General features: G+C 38.6%; 1 protein-coding gene and 1 pseudogene across 1 annotated transcript; both read left to right on the forward strand.

Moving 5' to 3' along the window:
* The first annotated feature begins 693 nt into the window (after nt 1-693).
* On the forward strand, nt 694-1904 carry LOC122642272 (annotated as a pseudogene).
* A 9237-nt stretch (nt 1905-11141) lies between these two features.
* On the forward strand, nt 11142-14237 carry LOC122655274. Its single transcript, XM_043849483.1, has 5 exons — nt 11142-11926; nt 12026-12138; nt 12223-12441; nt 12475-13419; nt 13505-14237. The coding sequence occupies exons 1-5, from the start codon at nt 11740-11742 to the stop codon at nt 14222-14224; spliced, it is 2184 nt and encodes a 727-aa protein (XP_043705418.1). The 5' UTR covers nt 11142-11739; the 3' UTR covers nt 14225-14237.
* Nucleotides 14238-24999: the final 10762 nt, after the last annotated feature.

Here is a 24999-nt window from a genome sequence, read left to right on the forward strand (position 1 = left end):
GATAATATCCTATCCGTTAACATCTTTACCGTTTTGTTAATGAGGGTTAGGGTTGAGCTTTTGAATTCAACAAATACTTTTTTTTCTACTCGTCTTAGTATTTGATTTTCTTACGTTTTTTACTTTTGATTTTATCTTGTATTTATTTTAATAGATAGATAGATATGTGATTTCAAGTATCACAATACATAAAACAATTTATGTAAACCAATAGAAAATCTAGAAAAAGAATCACACAAAGATATATTTCAGACATTTTATTACTGTTAGATTGCTAAACGAATTACATAATAATCTACCGGAAAGAAGGATTATCATACTTATATCTGATTAGTTTTCGTATAGATTCGAAATCTCCTAACCAGGTACGAACGCAGATCAATACGAATTTAGGTGAGAAAGGATATCTTTGAAAACAAAAGCATCGGAAGTGTTTGGCACACGATGGGTACGTTCACGTATGTCTTTATGTGCACTGCCGCACCGAAATTGCGCAAAACCAATCCCCCTTTCATCACGCATCCGCCTTTCCCTTTTCCTCTATAGTCACTTCCGCCACCCACCAAAATCAAATTATTAAAGACAAACAGTAAACGCGAAGCAAATCAAAGTAGCAACGCAAGCAAAGCAAAAGCGAATAAGAAAGAAAAGCAAAAATTTCTCTAAACACAGCCAAACAGTCCAACCCGTGACCTTTAAGTCATAGCCTCCTCTCTACTCCTCCAAGATCGGAGCTTTCAGTCCCCAGAAGACTAATTAGACGCATATTTGATTCATTCTGAGATGGGTTCTGCATCTACCTTCCCACTCCCCTCACAACTGAAACCATCTCTCTGGGAACAAAAGGGTTCTCTCTTCATCTATGACAAAAAGCCCAGGAAGAACCGATCACTTGTTCCGGTAAAATTTCCTTTTGGGATTTCTCATTTGTTTCTCCTTGAAGTTTTAATTAATTTCTTGAGGGGTTTTACTTTGATCAGGTTGCACGGCTTTTTGGGCCAGCGATCTTCGAAGCATCGAAGCTGAAGGTACTGTTCTTAGGAGTAGATGAAAAGAAACATCCAGGAAATCTTCCGAGAACTTATACGCTCACCCACAGTGACATTACCTCTAAACTCACCCTCGCTATCTCTCAATCGATCAACAATGCGCAGGTATCTCTCAATTCCATTTATGGTAATTGGGTATCCTTCAGAATGATTTAATTAATTTTATGGGGGAAAAACAGGGGATCTTCAACAAAGACAAAAATCTGGTGCTCTGTTTTGCAGCTACAGGGTTGGTATAACAGGTTACAGAGGGACGAAGTGATTGCAGAATGGAAAAAAGTTAAGGGAAAGATGTCTCTCCATGTTCACTGTCACATAAGTGGAGGTCATTTCCTTTTAAATCTTATTGCCAAGCTCAGATATTTCATCTTCTCCAAAGAGCTCCCTGTGGTACACACTATAACAGAGCCCAACAAATCAAAAGTCTTGGATTCTTATTTGTTTGTTTTAATAGGTTTTTGAACCACATGAAACAGGTATTGAAAGCTTTTGTTCATGGAGATGGGAATCTATTCAATAATTACCCAGAATTGTTGAAAGAGGCTGTGGTTTGGGTTTATTTTCACTCAAATATTGCAGAGTTCAATAGGGTGGAATGTTGGGGACCATTGGAGGATGCAGTAGCACCTTCTGATGGAGGTAGTAGTGAAGGACTCGGCCAAGAACTATTCGCAGAGAACTGGATTAGACCAGACCCGTGTCAGGAGGATTGCTCATGTTGCTTTCCCCCTACTAGCTTGATTTCATGGAATCAAGATTTTCCAGAGGAGGGTCTGAGATGCAACAAAGCTTACAGCAACAAATAGTAAAAATTAGCAGATGAAGGTGCTTGAGATCCACTACAGTTTAACAGCTATTTTTCTGTAAATAGAAACCATTGTTGGAAGAACTTCAAAAGATTGGTAGTAGGGTTGGATATTAATTAGTTATGTGAAAACTAATTAATGTGTATTTAAATTTTAAACTTTATGTTGTCTCCAATAAATTCAATAATGAAATTGGAGGAAAGCAGACAGATATTTATTCTTAAACCTTCTTTTTTCTTAATCCCACCTCTTTAATCTTCTCTTAAATTAATCTCACTATGATACTTTGTCTTATATGCTAGGCTTGGTTACATGGAGATTAACCTTTAAAAATGATAACGACTTATTATTAATTTTTTTTTTGGGGTGGATATAACGACTTATTATTAAGTGTTCATACATGGGCTTCTCTTGTACGAAATGACCTCCATTGGTGTGGGATGAGGAATCATACAGAAAGGGCAAGGGGGTCATTTAAAGGGGAAGAGAGACACACATGGGCCCTAACTTACTGCATCGGCGGTGTGTCCAATTTTTTTCTTAATAGATAAAAAGGAGAGTGTTCTTTGTGGGGGGGGAGCACAGGGGCCATACGTGCACGATAGCCAATGAGAGCACACGTTATGGCATCTCAGGGGTCAAAAATTCCGCTTTTCAGGGGGACAGGGCAGTCATTTTACCCCGTGTCTAGGCATGGCCTCCCAACCTCCCCCCTCCCCCAACATACACACAAAGAACATTTTCCCTAAATAAAAAGGGTTGATGTTCTCTATGGGGGAGTGTCATGAGCATGGGGGCCAATGAGAGCACACCCAATGGCATCATGGGGGTAAGAAGTTTTGTCTTTCATGGGGGTAGGACTATCATTTCGGGCCCCTCTGTGTCTGGGCGTGAATGGTACACTACCCAACATAGAATTTTTTTTCCCAACAAAAAACTGGTCTTCAAAATAACCCATTGGATTTTCTTCTTTGTAAGGGGAAGAAGATGATGGTGCAATTGGGCCGGGCTGGGCTTTCGGGTTATTCCGACTTTGGATGAGGGATTTTGGATCCAAGTATGGCCTATCGGTTGAAAAAACCCAGTCCAAACCTAGAAATTTTAGGCTGGCTTTGGGTGGCTCGAGTTTTTCAAGCCCAAGTTCCACCCCAGGCCATGGATTTTGAAGCAATCAAATCTCTATCACCTAGCTTCCAAAGTAGATCCTCTGTATCACTCAACATATATGAGGCTTCATTTTGATTATAAAGAGGGCTGATGTGGCCAATCCCAACTGTTAGATTAGATTTATGAATATCTTTAAGCGAGTACTTGGTGTTGAATAAACTAGCTAGTGTTGTAGCTGCCAATTCTTCTTATTAATAGGTTGCTTTGGCAGATGGAAATCAATTATTAGAAACAGACGAATAGAAGTTGGTTTCTTTACTTTGCTTCTCTCTTTTTCAAAGCCCCAGTAACGTATTTTGGACTCTTGATACAACTTGAAAACTACAGGAATGTTTGTGGTTTCGTCTGACCTAAGACTTTTTACCTATTATCTTGGAACTATTCTTTACCACATAAATGGCTAATTCTAGGGTTGCGTTTTGAGTCTGAAGTCTAAAGGTGTTTCTAGGCAGACCATTTTGGAGAGGGTTCTCTAGATGAGCAAAGTTTGTTTAGCTCAAAACTCTTACTAAATGGGTAGTAGATTTTCACAAGAAGCTGTCATGTAGTACAAATTCGTACATATTCAGAGTCATGTATGATAAAAGGGAAAATTGTTACTTCACGATCTAGTGTAGATACTCAACTAAATAGGTTCGGCTATATGGATCCTTGCTCATTCAATGTCATACTTGATACAAGGCCTAGGTTAAGCATGTCTTTCTCCACCACTTCTCTTAGGATTAATTTAGGCCTGCCCCTGGTTCTTTTTAGCTATGTCAATCTGAATTAAATCATTTTTCTGAATTGGGGTATCCGATGACCTCTTTTGAATATGGTCGTGCCACCTCAATCAATTTTCTCGTAGCTTATCATGAATTGTAGTTACTCCCAAATCAGCTCTAATATGGACATTCATCAATTTATTCTTCAAGGATTTGTCACACATCCATCTTAATAATCTCATCTCCGCAACAATTAGTTTATCCATTTGATGCTTCTTACCAGTCAACTTTCCGCACTATACATCATAGCTTATCGTATGACTGGTCTATAAAATTTTTCATTGAGTTTAAAATGAATACATTGGTCACATAACACTCCAGACACATCTCTCCACTTCAACCATCCTATTTTAATTTACAACATCTCACCTTCCTTATTTATGATCGAACCTAGGTACCTAAATAAACCACTGTGGAATCTCCCTCTCGTCCATTTTCATAGCCTCATTATCCATCCTAGTGACCTAGTGTGACTAAAGCTACACGACATATACTTCGTCTTTGTTCTACTTGCCTTAAATCCTTTTGACTTTAAGGTTGATCTCCCTACTTCTAACTTGGCATTAATCTCTGTTTTTGTCCCATCCATCAAAACAATATCATCAGCAAAAAACATACACCAAGGGACCTCATCTTGAATGTCTCTTGTTAAATCATTCATGATGAATACGAACAAATATGGGCTTAAGGTCGATCCTTGATGTAACTCAATTGAGATTGGGAACTAGGGCTGCAACAGGGTCGGGTTGGGCCGGGCTTTACAGAACCCTAGCCCAACCCTATGTCCCCTTAGCTGGGCCCAGACCCGACCCTACCCTAACTCAGGGCCAGAAAAATCCAACCCTGACCCGCCCTCAGGGTCGGGCCGGGCTGACCCTGATTGACCCTGATCATGGGGTAGGAGAAAGAAATGCATGGGTTGGAATGGGCCGGGGAGAATATTGTCAATTTTACACAAAATAGCACTATAATAAAAAGTATTATATCAGTTATTGCCTTCATATATAATATATTATATAAAAAAAATGTATGTGACATTTAAAGTTTATAATGTATATATTATATCAATATATATTTTATAGTATGACTTAAATCAGGGTCGAGCCGGGCTAGGCCAAGCTTAGCTTGAGGCCTCAACCCTAACCCGACCCGACCTTGACTTAGGGTTAGAAATTTTCAGCCCTGACCCGCCCTCAGGGCCAGATATCTCAAACCAGGCCTTGTTCGGGCTTAGGGCGGGCCAGGGCGGGTTCGGGCCGACAGGGCCAAACTTGCAACCCTATTGGGAACTCACAACCTTGTCCGCCCACAGTTCTTACATTAGTCACCCCGCCATCAAAGATATTTTTGATTATGTCTACATATTTACATAAAACTCTTCTCTTCTCTTAGGTAAGCTTAATTATCTAATTACTGGCTCATCTAATTCCGTTACATGGCATAATGATGCAATAATTTTTTGTTGTTTGATTGACAATGGACAATTTGGATTTGTTACTCATCAAATTTTAGACTCAAATTCAACCATATTCCCCACTTAAGCATTGATATTCATCCAACCATGTATATTCCATGCATGCATGTGGTGCTTTTACTCATATTCCCCTCCCCCCCCACCCGCACCCCCACCCCCACCCCCACCCCCGCCGTGTATTGATATTCATCCAACCATGTATGTCCATGCACGCATGTGGTACTTTGATCACTAACTAATATGCACACTCCCATAGTCTTAGATTTTCAAATCTCTAATTTTCCACTTGACAAACTTCATTTGGTCCACAACTCTACATATAAGTATGAATTTTGGGATCTTTTTATCCACAAAATTTAGACCACACCTAACAAGTCATCTGTTAGATTTTTGAGCTAACCAAATAAGCTTATCTATTTCGCCGACCATATATACTTTGCCAGTTAATAGTATCTTCCTACTTCACCCATTTAGCTCCTATCTGTATCACGGTTTTAGGAATTAATATCAGATATGGGATCAATCTTGATCAATATCGATCCAATACTGATCCGGATCAGCCCGTAACGAACAAATTTGGCCTTGGTTTTGAACAAAAAATGGTTTTCCCCTTTTAACCTTGATCCGTATTGATCCACCAATATGGGATCGTCCTAGAATCAGTATCACTGACCGTCGATACTAATACAAATCAGATGATTCCAACGATCCGTTACCAATCCCTAAAAGTGATCTATATTTACCCACTTTTGCAAAGCAGCCTCAAGCTTTTTTATGTTTTTTTGTTCCTACACTGGGCTTTTTGGCCCTCATCTAATCATCTCACATCTGTAACACTCCCTCGGCTCGAGACAGAAATACAACCCTAGAATTAGTCCATTGGATGCGGTAAAGGAATAGAGTTGAAAGATGAAAATAATATTTTACTTATGGGAAAAGGAACGCCACCCGGTCGTGTGCTATGGCATGCAGCTGTGCCCAGACACTGCCGGGTACGAAAATTAGACAATGAAACTCTTCAAGCAATGATCTTTTCTATGTCATTTCGCTTGACGCAATACAAAAGACAATTTTCGAGAGTCACTTAGCCCCTTGACCTGTTCGATGCTGGGCACAGGTACACGCCACTGCATATGACCGGGTGGCCTTTTTTTTCCCTTTACTTAATGTCAGGTCAGGTCTCAGTGAGTTCCGTCCGGATGAACCTTCTCTGTGGCGTTCAAAGTTGGGGTTCCCTGGGGAGGAAGAAATTAGGCCCATCAAGAAACTGAGAGATGTTGATGGGCTTTTGCTTGAAGGGCACTCCAAGAAATGGGACCACTAATCATTGGTTGTTGCATGTCGGCCCAGAACTAAATTCTCCATCAATAGGTGGATTGGATTGTTTAAAGTCGGTAATGCCCTCTCATAAAAGATCAAAAAAGAATAAGAAGAAGAAGAGAAGAAACTGTAGGTTAATTGTAGGCAACCACCATAACAACCGAAAGGGCATAAGGTCCATTTGAACAATTGGTACATAAAATTGAAGTCACCACATTAATAGCTCCTGGGGTCCATTTTATATTATTGTAGCTTAAATGGGTCCAGTCTGATTTCGATCTAAATTCGTTCTGGATCTGTTGGAATTAGTCAGATTCTGTCTCAACCCTAGATATGTTGTATGAATCATTGGCGGTTTGGTCAATTTCAATTCGAATAGACTCATTTGCTCTATCTATTTTGATTTTTAAATCAATGGATGAGTGAAACAAGGCCGGGTTTTTTAAACCCCAGCCCAGCCCAGCCCAACCCAAATTGATATTGATCAGGTCGGGATGGGCTAGGTGTGCCTGATTGACCTTGGCTGACACTCCTACCCCCTTTTTTGTTTTGCCATTTGTGTTTTTAGATGCACTTAAAAAAAAAATAGACATCATCAACATCAATCATTCTTAACAATAATCTTAAAAACTTCAAGCCTTAAATGTAATATATAATAAGGGAGAAAGAACGCTACCCAGACAAAGTGGTATGCGAAATGACAGCCACACCCCCTTGAAAAGATGGAAATGATCAGGGGTGTAGCGGTCATTTCGTGCGTCCTTGTGTCTGGGTGCATGGGCGGCATACGTTATGCGATCGACTGGCGTTCTCTTTCCCTTATAATAATAAAGGGCTGATGTTCCCTGTGCCGTAGTGCAGCCTGCGCCTAGACACATGGGCCTGCCATTCAGGGGTAGGATGATCATTTCGCCCACCCCCATGTGTCTAGGCGCAAGCTACACCCCTGGCATAGAGAACATTTGACCAATAATAAATATATAAAATCATGGTCAAGTTGGGGTGGGCCGGGGTCAGTCCAAAGCTTCAGCCTAGGCACGACCTCGGTTTTGAAAATCCCAACCTAGGCCCTTTCTACAGGCTGAAAAACCTAGCCCTGAGTCCCTGACTCCTAAGGGCTACTTCAAGCGGACAAGGATTTTCATCCTCTCAAGTGTAGTGTACTGCTTACGGTAGGATTCTTAAGTGTGGTGCACCGGGCACTACAGCACAATTGAGAGGATATATTTCCAGCGGACCAGACTAGGGTTCCCAGTGCCAAACTTACACCCCTAAATGAGAATGAGACTTGTAGGCTGGGCTGCGTTGGTTGCACAGTACAGGTTTTTCTGTGCCATATGTGCCACGTGGCCTCTGCTGTGCCATAAGATGTGCACCACACAACCGGCCATACTACAGAGATATCCTGGTCCGATCTAATAGAGCGTCCGATGTGGGTTTTTCTGCAGGGTGTCAATAACGCTTTATAAAGAGCATTGTCAGTTTATCAAAACAAAAAAGTCAGTAGTGGTCACTGCCACTGTCCTGAATCCCTCCTTTCTCAAGGCCACTCAATGCGATATCATCACCTGCTTTGAATTTCAAATAGTACTATTACTCTTGAGTCTTGACTCTTCTGTGTTGTTTCTTCCTTCCTTTTTTTCTCCTTTTCCAGTTTCCTTCACTCTCCTGCGTTGTTGCTGCTGCTATTTCAACTCATTGCGACGGTAATTGCCAGGAACGTCCACTGTGGCCAGGTAATTAAAATGAGATGAAATATGGCCCATACCTCATAACCACACAAAGTGACAGAAATGGGGACCCCTGTGATTCTGCTTCCCTGCAACAAGACAAAGGAATGGAAACTGGTACAGTATGAGTTATGATGAACCCTTCAGCCTTTACCCTTCACTTCAGTCCTTCATAAACTATCATTGAAGGCCTTACCCAGATTCCTGAAATTAAGCTGTACCAGACACAATAGTTAAAAGTGATCAGCTCCACCCAATCTGACCAATCCGTTTTTATTTTTTTCTTATTTTTTTGATAAACAATAAAGGGCATGCATACCCAGTGTAAGAGGGTCCCACCACAGTGGGTCTGAGGAGCATCATAATGTACGCAGCAACCGTACCCCTGGGCTGTTTCTAGATTCGAACCATAACCTCTTGATCACAATAGAGCAACCTATGAACCGTCAAAATTCAAATAACCCATCTGCTGGGGGTTCTATCATATTAATTTGCACTCGGGACTTCAACTCTCAATCTGTGCTCTTCTAATATGCTTGTTTTGATGAAATTCAGATTCTGGATTCTGGGCTAGAATTGTCCTTAGAAATTAGAATCCAATAAGTATCTCAAAAATGGAATCGATCGACCGAACTATCAATTTTCATTTTGGTTGCTTAGCAGATCGATCCATTCTTCAACTACCCCCAATAAAGACAAGTTTTCCAATACAAACAAAACATACAAAAAAATTGAGATGAAGGTGACAGATCATTGGTGATGTCTATCATAGAACTTATTATGGTAAGTTATTCATTTCCTTTGTTACGTTAACAACAACAGAAGAAAAAAGAAAACAAAATAACTGTAGAAAGTAGGGGAAAATGAAGTAATAAGGAAAGGATATTGATAATAAGTTGATAACCCTCGGGAAGAGAGGTCAGGTCATGGCTTGTGGCTTTTGGCTTGTGGCTTTTGGGGATATAGAGAATCCTTCTGGCGACGTTTTGTATTGTGTAGGGGCTTCAGGGGACAAAAGATTTTATAAATTCAAAAAGATAATTGACATCCCTCGAGAGGAGGAGGGATACGCACCCAACTTAAAATTTGCAGATCCCTAGTGATGACCATGACACTCGACACAAGGGTGGTTTTTTTTTTTTTTTTTTTTTTAAAATAAACCCCAAAGAGGATAAGGGCAGTAGATGTTGGGGGTTTGATGTCTTGTATTCCGTTAAGAGGTCATATACATTTCTTGCATAGAGAGACATAAAGATGAGCGACTATAACCCTAGTCTCCAGTGATAGTGATACAGATATCATCTCATCGTGGACATAGATGATCTTATCGAGCTAGATTAATCATTGTGTGCATTGAGTGTTTGTATACAAATTAATCGGCGTACTAAATAAAATAGGAGAGAAAATTGAATATTTATTCTTTTGTAATTGTGGGTATGTATGAAGAGAATTTTGGTAACGAAAGAATCTTATTACAAAATTTATCGGATGTAGCGGCTACCGCTCCTCGGTGGAGTAAAGACCTTTTCCATTTGTGCTCGTGTAGTATGTTGTTTTTGTGCTTGTGAACATTATAATTAAAACCCGGACAATTGAATGCGAATCTTGCTCTACCACCACTTTAAGAAGCTTTGTCTTTGTTTTTTTGGTGTGCTAGGAGTTCAGGGAGTTTCTTCTTTCTCACTCCCTATTCTCCACTAATATCCATAGTTAGTAAGTTCACGTATTAATTGTCGTATCCGACCACATAAATTAATAATTTGACTCTTATTGTATTCTATCAAGTAGTATAATTTTATATGTGATTCTAAATAAACATCGTATTAACTGTCATATTAATTGTCATATTAATCACATATTTATGAGTTTTAATTTTAAAAAAAAAAAAAAAAAACTAAAATCTAAAACCTAAAAGCCCAAAATCCAGTCAAAAAACCCCTAAACCTGAAACCCGAAAACTCTTGCTCTAGCAAACCATCTACTCTCACAGTGAGGGAAAGCACTCTAGTACTCTGATCAACCTCGAAGACTCTAGTTCTAGTTCATAACCATCAAATCCAGGTATCTTTCATTTTTCTTTCTTTCTTTCTCTCTCTCTCTCTCTGTTGATCTGCAATTCTTCATGAACTAGGATTTTTTTTTATTTTTTTTATTTGTGTTAGTTGTTTTCGATTCATGGTGCAGGGTAATCCCTTTCTTTTTTTTTCTTTTTTTTTTTTCCTTTTCTTCAATTGATATTTTCTTTGCTTCGCTTCTGACCTTATTATTTTCTCGAATCTCTACTTAAGGTTTGTGTTAATTTGGAATTTGGATTCATCAAAGCTGAAATACTTGGAAGAATCACTGAGTTCTATTTCTTTTGGGAGATGGAAAATTTTTTTTTGGGCATAATAGATTAGAATTTAGTTACAAAAAAATTAGTTTGCTCTTTGATTTTTATTAGGATAAACCCGTATTTTACTCCTGTACTTTTATAGAGCAACCGAATTAAAACACGAATTAAACGTGTATCGTATCATTGCGATATGTGTTTTATTACGCCAGATTATTTAAAACGTACTATTGTCGTATGGGCCGATTAATTATGAGTTTTTACTCAATCCATATGCTATTGCCATTGCGTGGCGTGGGAGGGTCATAATGTATTCAACCTCACCCCTATTTTCACAGAAAAACTGTTTTTAGACTCAAACCCATGACCACTTGATCACAATAGAACAACCTTATCGCTGCCATCACTCAACCACATAAATCCTTGTGCGCACTTTGTGAACGTTTGCGAATTTCATATTTTTATATACAGTAGAGTCTGTAGAGTGAGGATGGTTTGAGTTGTGTGGAGGAGTAGTGGTGAGAGAGTGGAGAGGAAGGGAATCCTTTGGCAGGTTGAAGTGAGCAGAGAGAGCGTGGTCATTTCGTCATCCTCCTGCATTTCCTTGATTTAGATTTCAATTCCCGATGCCTGAGAAATGTTTAAGTTGCTGAGGGTGTCTGTTTCGGTTGGTGAGAGAGTTAGGGAGGGAGAGAATAATATTTGGAGTACCACCCTTTTGTTGTACCCAAAAAATCAAACTCTCTGTGTAGCTCCACTGATCTCTTCTTCGCTTTACTTAAGTTTTAATCTTTTTAAGTCTTTCCTCTATCAACGAAATGGATCCGCTTTTTGCGCTCTTCAGGATTTTTTACTTCTCTCTGCAACTTTTTCTTTTTCAGCTCTCAACTTAGATTCTCAGTCAGGTTTTTTGAAGCTTATCTGAGATTTCCTACTGTCTTGTCCTCTTTCTTCTACTAAGATCTTCTTCTTTTTCCTCTTCTTTTAAAGCCTTTTTTTCCTGCTACTCTCTTTTCCTTTTCTTCTCTTGTCTTACTTGTCTTAAAAGAGTGAGAGTAAAGCAAATCGTCAGGATTCAGGAAGCAAGCAAGCAAGCAATGGGTAGAGAGTGGTCCTGGGGTAGTCGAACCACAACCACTAGAAGAACAGAGAAGGAGACTACTTCAGGTTGCATGAGTGGTGTACTTCATCTCTTTGATTTCCATCAATTTCAGTTTCCTTTACACCAACCTTGCTTCAAGACCCCTAACTCATTTCTTCAAGAAGACCCCACAATCCTCAAAGGTAAATACTTCCCCCCCCCCCCCCCCACAATACCAGTTCCCTTTCAAGACAAAGACGAGATTTTTGAAATTTAATGTTCGTGGGTTTTGTGTAATTTAGGTGCAGAAGCTCCAAGGAATAGCTTGGAATCAGAGGAGGGTCTCTGCATGAGAACTGTGCCATTGTCTTCGATCATGAAAGAAGGCAACTTGAATCTTCCAGTAAGAGAAATTTAGAGGAATTCTGTTTTTCTATCTATTTTGGATGGGTTCTCAAATTTGCTATTTTATCTCTGTGGTTGTTTTATCTATAATTAGGTTGATAATGCAAGAAGAAGAAGAAGAAGAGAGACAAAAGAACAAATGGAAGAAAAATTCTCTTTAGAGACCAGCATTAATTCTCCTGCAACTACTAAGACCCCAAATCTAGTGGCTCGTCTCATGGGTCTCGATCTCTTGCCTGATAGTTTCTCTCCTTCTTTCTCCTGTTCATCCTCCACAACCTCCTCTTCAGTTCATATCAGTACTACACGCTTAAGAGGAAAGTCTAACCAAGAGAATCATCTGGAAGAGAAAATTGCTTGTGCAGCAGTGAAGAGAGATCTTCGATCACGACGAACTCACCACTGCAGAAGCAGCAGTAACATCAATTTCAAGGAGAGTGAAGTGAGGTACGAAGTGATCACGGGAAGTCGTTCTTTGCCAGATACTCCAAGGATATCTACGGCTAGAAGATCAGCAGATGCAGATCCCAGGCTATCTCTTCAGATCAACAAAGAAAATCTAATGAATCTACCAGAAGAAATTACCTCCAGAAACTCATTTTCTTACTCGCCTTATTCTACTAAGTCGAGAAAGAAAGAGTGGAGGAATGGAGATGAGAACAGAAGCCCAAGTCACTATGCTCGGCAAATCGTCAAACAGGTTAAAGACAGTGTTGGAAGAAGAAAAATGGGTCAGGACATTACAAACACCACCAGAAATGGAGCGAACGAAGGTGATAGTCCTACGATCAAATGCCAGAAAACAAGGCGTGTTAGTGTTACGAAGATGGGAGATGAATCGATCCCAAGCAAACAGTCGACCCCATCATGCTCTCCACGGCTAAGGTTTTTGGAGCCCAAGCATAAACCAGTCACGACGACCTCAACAAGCAATGATCAAAGCTCACACAGCCCAAGACCTTCATCGAAACCTCTCCAAATCTCGCCATCCCAACCAACACCATCACCACCTAAACCATCACAAGCATTTGTAGATAACCAACCACAGCCAAAAGCTCCAAGGAAACCAAAGAAGGGGAGCAGCAGCGAACGTTTCACTCAACGTCTTACAAAGTCTCCGAAAATTTCAGAAACAGTTCGTAACAAGAGAGAAGACGCATTTGTTCGGGCATCTCCAGCAACACAAGCTAATCTCTCAAACAAGAAATGCAAGAAAACTCCATTATCAAACGACCTTGTTAACATCACCGTTCCCTCCGTCGTTCTACTCAAGAAAGAACAGCAAGAACCGGTATCCATCTCGCTGTTTCGTTCTCTCTCTCTTAAAATTGTTGTGAACAAAATTAAGATTTTGAATTATTTTTTATTTGTTTTAGGTAGCCCAAGGATCAAAACGGAGTTCACAGTTACCTAGTTGTTTGAGCCGGAACAAGAAACAAGAAGGGACGAAGGCGCTCGCCCACCAAGACGACAACAAGGGCAACAACAATAACAGTAGCAGCAGGAACGGTGGTGGTAGTGGTGCGGAATTCCGGTACGTAAAGGGAATACTAAGAAGTACGGGGATTTTCAGGGATTCGTTTATTTCTATAACGAGATGGTATTCGCCGTGCCACCCTCTCAACCCAATAATCTTCCACCACCTCGAACATTCCTTCCATTCCTCCAAATTTGAGGAAGAAGAAGATGAAAACGACGACAAAGGAGAATTTGATGATCTGTGTCTGTTAAGGCATCGTTGTAACAGAAAGCTGATGTTCCAATTGGTGGATGAGATTCTGGTGGACGAGCTGAGACCATATCTGAACATGAAACCATGGCTCCGTTGCATCGATCATGGTGGGTTTTCTCCGAAGGACACCCAAACGACGAGTTTGCAGCTTTTGGAACGCCTTTGGTCTCGCATTCAGAGCTTCCCTGCCGCCAACTGCCAAATCCTACAAGATATCGATGCCCTAGTCGAGAAGGATCTGCCGGACAATAACATGCGCACGCTGCACCTTTACTCTGAAGAAGGTGAATCGATAGTCTTTGAGATCGAGCGTCTCATTCTCGATTCACTCCTCCATGAGACCGCTGCCGTCTTCGTCCAGTAGAGGATCGGGCCCAGACTCCTGGTCGATTCGGATCAGCCTCCGAATCGAGATCGGATCGGCGATCCGTTCTTGATTCTGTAAACGCTGTGACGAAGCTTCCTTATTGATGGGTGATGATGGTGATGACCTCAGTGAGGGTGAGACTCCGTTCCGTACAGAAACTGGAAACTGCCAAACAATGATGAGAAGAAACAGGATCTGACTGGGGTCTGACAGTGTCACATGGGGTATCACGTGACTAGATGCTATTAGTTGGGGTGGGGCCCCAATTGACACGAGCGAAGCTTCGAAGGTGTGATAGCCACGTGTGAAGAGATAACGACTGTGAGGGAGAACTATCAATTTTCTGTCTCGACTCTCGACTCTCGACTCTCGAGTGGTGTTGAATGGGTTCCCTGCCACGCGGGTTTGTGTGACGGCCGTCACAGTTCACACAGGTGAAGACGCGGAAGGAGTTACCGTTACTGACAGACGGAATCATGAAATTCATATATTCATAAAGAATATTCCATAATTTTAAGTGATGTGCTCTGCTGACTTGTTTGTAAATTTATAATTTCAGAATGGGAAGTGGTGGTGATGGTGGTGAAAGGATGATCAGAGCGGGAAATTCAAATGGATGTATAGACGTTACAGTTAGTATTTTATTTTAAGTAATAATAATATAAGTAGGCATATCCATCCAAATTTGTATAAAATATGTTTTTGGGGTTTCAATTCAATCTGCTCACATGGCCGACATTTTCAATTTTTATTTGTATCAGTAAATCTGTACCGTTATCATTTATGAAAGCAATTCCTCTAATTGTGGAACCCATATGAGAGACAGAGATACTAATTTTTTTCTCTTTCTTTAAGTTAGGTTGACATGTTAAAAATTTATTGAGATTCATGCATGGGCCCTTGAACTCTAAACAAATCTTGAAATCAAAGAGTGAAAATAGATCAAACTGTCGAATAAGTTTAAAGATTTCTATTAGAAGTATACATGTACGCAATGTGCTTTATCGTAGGTATCCGTTAAACATATATGTAAAGGCATAATCAATGATTTTACATTATAAGCAATAAAAAATTCAAAATAGAATATAATTTTCAATGCCACAAGATATGATAGTTTAGTCGATGTTTCAAAGTTTAATATTGGTTCGTTGGAACCATATAAACCCATACCTGAAACTCCTATTAACGAAAAAAATAGAACCCTCAATAGTATATAAAATAAGTTTTGCAGTTGTAGACGTTTCTCCCCGCCTTCCTCCCCCACACACACAGATTACTTTCTTATTTTCTGACTATTGTATCTCTCCACTCTCCATCTCCTACAACATGGGAAAGCCAAATTCTCCATTTCTCTTGCTTCACTTACTATTGAAATCGCTATAAAGCCCAAGACATACTTTCTTTTGGCAAAACAACTAGGAGCCGGAGAGATAGATAGATATTCAATTGACTAGTTCCTTCATTCTTGCCTTCAGGCAGGCCCTTGGATCCTGATAATACGAAGCAATGAGCTGGTTCTTAGTTCATACAATTGGGCTTACAAGTAGGTCCTTTTTATAAATTGTAGTCCTACTCTACAAAAAATGGAATGCTAATTTAATAAATTTATTTTTCCTTCCTATATTTCAAGAGTTATTTTCTAAATTCTTTTGTCATAAAATTCGTCTAAAGATATATGGATATGTCCTCTTTCCAAGAATGGTATGCTCTAATTTCTACTAGCAGTATTTGTGATCTATTTCAATTCATCCAAAATTCAAAAAAATTTTTTTATGGGAAGGGAGGGGATTAGTACAAAGTTAAGGCCTTCAAAATTTATTTCTATAAAAAAGGGCTTTCAAAAATTATGGATATTAATATTTTATGTATATAAGATATTTGTCATGATTTTTTTAGACTTTATGATTTCTGCTGATGGCAATGTCGAAGGTGGAGTTTTTAGACTTTTATTTTCCTTTATCACCTAGAGAGCAATTGGTTCCGGTTTGATTTGTATAATGCTGTTGACGATTGGAGACTTGCATTGTATAGTACCATAGTCCATCATTCTTCTTCTTCTTCTTGGTGACAGAGTGGGGTATCATGGTGTTCTTGGTGGAATGAAGTGGGTTGGATTTGAGGCCAGATCTTGTCAGAGTGGTAGGTTGGAAGCAGGCAAGGACAGTAATATATATAGCTACTTATATATATGTTGTAATTGCAGTTGCACAGATTGAAAAGAACAACCCAAATTAATTTTAATGGGTGGGGTGGGGAGGAGTGGGGACTCATTTTTAGGTGTATACAATCTATATTACTAATCAACCAACCCCACCAGTTTCAGTTCAGGATTGCTGTAAATCAAAACCTATTTTGAATTTTGATGAAAGTTAGGAGCACATATACATATATCAGAGAGCATCTGTGGTGGTATATATGACAGAATATATATGCCAGGAAGAAGCAGAAATGAAACCAAGCAGGGAGAAGATCTAGAGTGTACCTTGTGACAGGGCGAAAACCAGCAATTAGAAAGCATGATTCCATGATGAGAACAAGAAGACATCTAGAGGAAGTACGGATTTAAAAAATTGACACTGGATCGAGTGAATCAGTCAAATACAATCCTGATTCCGAGTGTTTTGGAACAGATGATCCATGCAGCGTTCTGTTTTTTCTTTGGAAAAAATAGTTTACCGGTTGCAAAGGGAGCTTCTTGCTGACCTTTCTCGCATCATCAGAGAAGATAAAGGTGGTTTACCAGTGTTCCGAGTTTAGTTGGTGTTCTGTATGGGGTTTGGGTTTCTGTTTTTGTTTTTGAAAGGCTCGAGTATGAGAGTGATCCGTTTTGTTCTCTTTAGGCTGGGGTAAGTCGGGTTAAGTGCCCCCCCCCCCCCCTTGTATTTTGATTATGATTATTTTCTTTTTCCTATTTTTAATAAAGCTTTAGGGGCTTCCCCCGGGTCCCAGATAACATTCGGGTTTAGAAAAAAAAAAAACAAAACAGATCCATGCAAGGTTTCTAGGGTTCAAGCAGATTCTGACCGATTCCTAGTGTTTTAGAGCAGGTGATCCATGCAACATTTCTAAGGTTCAAACATAATCTGGCTGATCCAAAACAGAATCGGAAAATCGGCTGAAAATGATTGTGATACCAATTCCTTGTTTGTTTTAAAATCCTAGGTGAAGTGATGATTTAGCAATGCTTTTCATGGATTTCAATATATAAACAACAACAACTCAGCTTTATATTAACTGAGTGGGAAACAACTAAAACCCAAGGGGTGTTGGCTCAGTGGCAAGCTGGGGTGAACCGTAAACTCGGACGTCCTAAGTTCGAATCCCACTATCCTCACCTTGGGCCAGCCATCACTTAGTTTCAAGTCAGTTGGCAGTTGTGACAGAGGTTTAGTGCATAAGTAGGCACGGTGGCCGTCTTGTTGCCGAGGGGATTATCTTTGGGTCATTTTAGGTTTATCTCTGACTCATTCAGTTCCTTTAATCTGAATCAAATCACTCTTCCGTATTAGAGCATCCAAAGGCCTCCGTTGAACGTGGACGTATCACCTCAAACGGTTTTCTTGTAGCCTATCATGTATTGGAGTTATTCTCAAATTAGCTCTAATATGATCATTCTTTACTTTATGCTTCCTAGATTTGCCATTCATCCATTGCAACATCCTTATCTCTTGTTACAATTTTTACCAAAATAAAAAAAAATCTCTTGCTACAATGAATTTATCAATATGATGTTTCTTAAGTGCCCAACATTCCGTACCATACATCATAGTCAATCATATAACTATCTTAAAAAATTTTCCTTTAAGTTTTAAAGAAATACTTCAATCACACGACACTCTAGATTCACCTCTCTACTTGATCTATCCTATTTTAATTCTCTGTGAAACATCATCCTCTATATAACACCTTCTTAATTTTTTTATTGAACCTAGAAACCTAAAATAATCACTTTGTGGAATCTCTCTCTCATCAATTTTCACCACTTAATTATCTATCCTAGTATGTAACTAAAGTTACACATCATATATCATATCTTCGTTCTACTTTTTATAAAACCCCTTTGATTCCCAGATTGATCTCTATAATTCCAACTTGGCGTTAAATCTTGCTTGTCTTTATCCAACAAAAATACATACGTCAAAGAACATCATCTTGAATGTTTTCGATCAAATCATCTATGATAAGTATTAACAAAAAACAAAAAACTGATCGTTGATGTAATCCAATTATAATTTTGACCCTACCCCACCACCATTCTTACTTGAAAAGTGGATGAATGAATTCTAATTCTAAAGGAAAAGGAAACCTAAAATTGGTGACCAGGGGTGACACTTTTATCCATGAGCCATGATGATACTATAAATTTTCTTCCAGAGTCTCAACCACTTGATCCCTGAGAGAAATTTTATGCCGTCTCTGTTATCATCAACATTGTAGTATTATTTATTACAGTAACTGACAAAAGTTGGTTCCAGTGAACAAAGTGGTGAAAGCCGTCAGGGGTAGTGATGAACTCCATATTTATTTCAATCCCTGTTTCCTCAGTTCCAAATTTGAAAGTCATGATGGTCTCAGTTTAAAATTCTAATCGAGTTTCATGACTTCGTAGACCCAATGAATGAATTAGTTCTCTTCATATTTTTTTTAAAAAAAAAAAAAATCATATACTAAGTTACAGTTAAGGGTTATAATCGGTTAGGTTTCGATTAATTGATTTGATTTTGGTTCGATTTACAGCGTGAAAGATAGAAATCAAAACTGAATTATTGATTAAATTATTCAAATGTTATAAATTGAAACCAATTAATAAAAAGATTCCAATTAAATGGTTTTTATTGGCTTTCATTTTGTTGTCTGTTCTAGTTAACAGTTTTGGGTCCAATTGAGAACGATTCTATTTTTGAATCCCGATAAAAAAAAAAAAAATCTATACTCCAAGGCTTGAACCATGATATTAGGCTTAAGTTTTGATTTAAGAAATAAAAACAATTTAAAGTAATTTACATGATTTAAATCAACTACAAATCATTACAGAGTGATTATAGAATGTTGGGACAAACCATTTTGTAATCGGTTTAGTATGTAATAATCCACGGTTTAAATTGTTTCACTTATTAAAAACAAAACCCAACCATTTAAAAACAGTTTCAATTCTTAATATCAAAACTGAACCAAATTAGTAAAAGATTTATCGGCTCTGATTTAAAAGGTTTGATTCGATTTCAATAAACGGCTTTGGTTTACAATTCGAACCCTTAGTTGCAGCTGATAGATTGAATTTAGGCGTGCATTCTTGAAACAAATATATCAGTAGCCACAATGGTACAGCTCACAACCTGATCTATGTTTTAGATTTAGGGATTGCCTTAATCCCAGTTCTCTGTAGTTCAGTTTGATCCCTACAGCATAGGATGAACCAGATTTTACAAAAGCTGGTTGGTTCGTCTCAAACCAAACCCCACCCCCCCTTCTTCCCTCCCTCTTTCCTACTGCTAAAAGGTGCATTTTTTATAAGGGATTTTCTCATGGACACCCCTTGAGGTGTTAATAGATTTGTAACCTTGTTTTTCTCAACTTTATTTATTTTTAAAAGTAATATTTAATGAAAATATTAAAAATTTCAAAAACTTAAAAAACATTTAACGCAATTCCTATAAAGATTTAGACCACTGAGTAGGGTGTGGGTTCTTCTATAACCCCGGTCCTGAGTCATGCCAATCCGGAGTGGCCGATCCACACTAGATTTTTATGATTCAGGTCAATTCCGGCCAATTCAGCATGAGGCTGATCCTGCTGCCAATTCAGCATGAGGCTGATCCTGCTGCCAATTCAGCATGAGGATGATCCTGCTGCCAATTCCCCATATTTGAAGCTCCCATTCTCCAGTTGCTTTGTTCTAATAAGTTACACAACCAAGTTGATGAGTACGTTCCATAATTCGCATTAGGACTGAGTTTCCCATCGCCCACAGTAAAAGAAAACTTTTTGCTTTTACATTATATCTGAAATCATAGATTTCCGATTTCTGGACAATTATTTACACCTTAACTATGGATTTGATGCTGAATATCAAGGTTACGAAAGTAGTCCAGGGTGCAGTTCTTGATGCAAAGTCCAGATCCACCATTAAACAGGACACTGCTGGATCTTGTAGGACAACATCAACTTGATCCAATGAGCACAACAACATGATCGGTCGGTAGGACTTGCTTCTGCAAGGTTTGAAGTCTATTCCATCTGTCTATCCAAGTGAGGTGAATAAAATGTGATTTATTATCCAAACAGGTTTACTTTTGAACTGTAGAGTTATGGCGGAAGCGTCTAAATGGTACCCTTTGAAATTGAGGTCAACCATCTAAATTTTGCATTTGAAAGACAGATTTGTATATAGTACTCAAGACAATAATTCACCCTAATAGCCAGAGAATACAAAAACCAAAGTTAGTTGGTAATTTTTGCCTGCTTGATTAAATCAACGGTAATGTACAGGTGAGAATTGGCAAAGGAGCAGACGGCTCTCATCTCGTCTGGACATTACCAGCTGCAGGTAAATCTGGAATAACACAATGATGATAAGGCATTGACCAACAATATAAGGGGGAACAATGGAAGCTTCAATATGGTACCTACTAAGATGATACCAATGAACTTTTATGCCATAGCTGCAGCACAAACAGAATTGATGCAGATAAGTCACATTAAGAGCAAATTTTATTGGATAACCCTTGGGTTGGATTATGTATGTGTTGGGCCTTTGATCCCAGGGATTTTTCTTTGTAATGGGCTTAAAATATGGGCAGAAAGTAGAAAACGGGATTCACTTCATTAGTTAGTTAAAGTCCTGTTTCGAGTCAATTTCTTTCATTAGTTTAGTTTCCTAGTCTGCTTATGTTACCTTATTAGTTAAGGATTGAGTTAGGCCTTTCCTTTTTAGTGTTTGAGTCAGTTTTTGAGCCTTATATGTAAGTTTGCAAGGCATCCCCTTTGGAACAGCCTATGCATGGTTCTAGGTTATCTGGTTGGATGCTATTACATATAGATAGAGTCATAATTAATGTGCATCAGACCTTCTGATTTTATCCCATTTGTATGTTAACAGGAAACATGGTACATAATTTAATAGGTTGAGCTTAGGTTTTCTTTCCCTATTCCACATGCACATAAACTACATAATAATAAAGAACTAGAAAAAAATGTAATATACACTGGTAAACTGAAAGATACAAAGAAAGAGATAAGCGTGATAATTCAAAGAGATAAACAGAACACTTACATGTGCAACAGAAACAGAAGTCCTGCTTGGGTTCAAAGATTCAAGTCGTTTTTCAGCTCCTCCAGAGTCCAGACTAGAAAATTGAGTGGTACTGCTTTCTTGAACCTATTCAAGTAAAGAGAAGCAACTTGACTTACATTCAGCTACCCTCATCAAAATCCAAATGTAAGAGTAAGACTGACTACACATACCAGGTGGTTTAGATCATCACATAGCTTCTGTTTGATTGCTACCTCATACTTTGCCGTTGATGCTGCTTCCCACACCTGATTAACCAACGGGGTTTTGTCATCAACAAATAGGAAGCACAAGATATGCACCAGAAAATGCATCTATACTTCATCCAGGAAAGATCATCAATAGTAATTGAAAAAACATGCTTTCCAATCTGATACTAATAGCACCTCAGTGAATGACAAATAGTAACAGATGTTTGTAGCGCTTTGTACCAAAATTTCCCCCCATTGACACAACTCATTGATAAATTTGAAATGTTGAATATACAACCAGAAAGGCAGGGTGGTGCAGAAACCAAAAAATGACATGAGTGGTGGACAAAAATAAATCAAATTCAAGTATTTACTTTCTCAAGAAAGTAACATAAGATTAACCTGAACTGAGGATCAAAAGAAAATTGGATAACCTGAACCAAACTAAAGCCAAATTCAAATATTTCTTTACTTGTCTCCATATTTGTTGGATATCTCAAAGCATGAAAGAGTGGTTCAGTTACATTACATATAATCCTTGAAAAAGAAACAGTTATAGATAATCCTTGACTGAATACATAAATTTATCTCTCATTTTTTAAGAGGCCCGTTAATTGGGTAAAAGAAGGCTTAGATTCGGCCTTATTTCCCCCCCCCCCCTTCTATAACCTAGTTTACACCAAGAAAGCCTATGGTATCAAGATTTGGTTTCCCAATCTGCCAAAATTACCTTTTAGACTATCATACCATGAAAGGTCTTGAAATGAAGTGCTTTTCATTGTGTTTGAAATCTGTTGACTCTTCTTTGCAATCACTTGAATATGGGCTCAACTCGATTGTTGCTTCTCCTTTTTTTTCTATTGAGAGGAAAGAAAGCTCATTTCCTCCCCACTCCCCCCCCCCTCTTAACCTAGCCCTCTTAAGACTGAGGTTAAGTTTTGATCTTCGTTTGGTTTGGCGATAATCATAGTTCGAGAACTCGCGATCTCGCCGAGATCTAGCTGAGTTTCTCGGTTTTTCGAAATCCCAAGACGAGACTGCCTACGAGTCTCAAAATGCCAATATCTCGCCGAGATCTCGGGGTTTGACATAGGAAAATGCCCATGTAGGTCCTTTATATGAGTGCCAGATCTCGAGATCTTGCTGGAAATTCTTGGTATACAGACACCTATCTATGCCAGGAACCAAGACAGACACTTATTTATTCCTCATATCATTTAAGTAATGTACTTACGATATTACTCATAAATAAGCAAATACCCCTATTTGAATCCAATAAAAATAGTTAAAAAATCAAATTCCAAAAGGAAAAAAAGTCAACCCCCCAGTTCAAGAACAAAAACTGGATTTTTGGCGGTAGGTGCAATTTTCAACTTTCTAATGCTGGGGTTTTTTTCAAATCTAAAAATTCCATAAATCTTATTATGGTAAAACATTGCTAGAAACCAAAAGTGCGGTAAAATATTCATTTGTTTTGATTTCCAAAAATATATTTTCATTCAGAGTGGTTTTGACAGCATTCTCGCACACCGAATTAAGTTTGACCGGTACATAACTCCTTCAATATAAATCAGATTTAAGCAATCTTAGACTTGTTGAAGGAGTTATGTACTGGTCAAACTTAATTCGGTGTGCGAGAATGCTGTCAAAATCGCTCTGAATGAAAATATATTTTTGGATATCAAAACAAATGAATATTTTACCGCACTTTTGGTTTCTAGCAATGTTTTACCATAATAAGATTTATAGAATTTTTAGATTTGAGAAAAACCCCAGCATTAGAAAGTTGAAAATTGCACCTACCGTCGAAAATCCAGTTTTTGTTCTTGAACTGGGGGGTTGACTTTTTTTCCTTTTGGAATTTGATTTTTTAACTATTTTTATTGGATTCAAATAGGGGTATTTGTTTATTTATGAATAATATCTTAAGTATTTACTTAAATGATATTAGGCATAAATAAGTGTGTTTGTCCTGTGTCTATCTTGGTTTCTAGCATAAGTGTTTGTCCTGGTTTCTAGCATAAGTAAGTGTTTGTCCTGCTTTCCCACTAACTGAAACTCCTATTTAGACTTTGTTTTTGCAAAATCTGATAGTGCCATTGTGTTTAAATGACTTAAAATAGACTGCATACTAAGTTTCAAACCCAAACTAGGTCTAAAACCCACCGAGATGAGGCTTTGAGTCGAGAAAAAAATAAGTGCACCAACTCGGCGAGATCTCGACTCGACTCGGTTTTTCAAGGGTCCAAGTTGGCACCGAGACCCGAGTTTTCGAACCTTGGCGATAATTCATTTATTCTGCCTTTCTACATTCCCTTCCCCTTGTCACAAACGAGAGACCATTGCAATCATTTTTCTGCATTTCCACTCTAGGTGTGGAGTGTATTGTATCGCTTGTGCTCCTTGCATAGGTTTCTTGATAAGGAAACTCCCCTTAGTCCATTAGGTGTCTGGTATTAGTGATTACAAAACTGAAAGGAGGTTGGCTATTATAGGATAAACATTGTCTCTCTTGTTGAATAAATTGCTTTGTTTCAAGGCACCTTTTGGAGCGTTCCAATATGCCTCTCCTTAAGTTGCTGACACAAAACTGGAGTCTAGAGAATCTTCATTAGTCTTTCTTATGGAATGGAAGAGAAATTTAGACTAAATGGTTTTCAGAGGTTTTCTCTAAAAGGCTTTTGTCTGCACAGGTGAGTTGAGCCACATTACGTGGGCTTCTAAGCAGCCAAAGAAGCGTGTTCCACATAAGAACATAAATAAGAGTGATCAAACCATGTTGCAGGTCTAGGATTGTTGAACGAGCTGGAAGAGGATTATATAACAGGAACAGAAGCAGAAACCTACTTTTGCATGAAGCTGATTAGACTATCTACTACTCCTGCAGCCCTGCCTCTCAGTAGAACCTGAGAATGTATAATGTCTAGTCAATGGGTTTATAGAGCAAGGTCTTAATTCTTAAACATCTTTTTAAGTCTACATTTCGAAACCTTTGGAAATTAGATATTTAATACAAAATATTGAGACGTACAGAAATATGCAAATTGTAACAATTGTGGAAACAATGGAAGTAGTGCAGAAATTATGAGAATTCTGATATGGAACCTTTTCTTTTCTTTTTTCTATTTCCTATTAAACCCTGATCTGGAACTTCAGGAAATGATAAATAAGAACTAATAATAGAAACACCTTGGATCATTGATTCTGATGCTTCCTCACATGACTGGTACGCCGAATGTGTTTTCTTCTTTTCAGAAGTACAATTGTCCATCTCAAGTTATTCTCAGATG

Source organism: Telopea speciosissima, chromosome 1, assembly GCF_018873765.1.
Source record: "Telopea speciosissima isolate NSW1024214 ecotype Mountain lineage chromosome 1, Tspe_v1, whole genome shotgun sequence".
NCBI lineage: Eukaryota > Viridiplantae > Streptophyta > Magnoliopsida > Proteales > Proteaceae > Telopea > Telopea speciosissima.

What these genes read in the sequence shown, in the direction of transcription:
- LOC122655274 (XM_043849483.1), top strand. Translation starts at nt 11,740, where the DNA reads ATGGGTAGAGAGTGGTCCTGGGGTAGTCGAACCACAACCACTAGAAGA. An exon ending in AGACCCCACAATCCTCAAAG is followed by an intron (nt 11,927 to 12,025) that starts GTAAATACTTCC and finishes TGTGTAATTTAG; the next exon opens with GTGCAGAAGCTCCAAGGAAT. An exon ending in ATCTTCCAGTAAGAGAAATT is followed by an intron (nt 12,139 to 12,222) that starts TAGAGGAATTCT and finishes ATCTATAATTAG; the next exon opens with GTTGATAATGCAAGAAGAAG.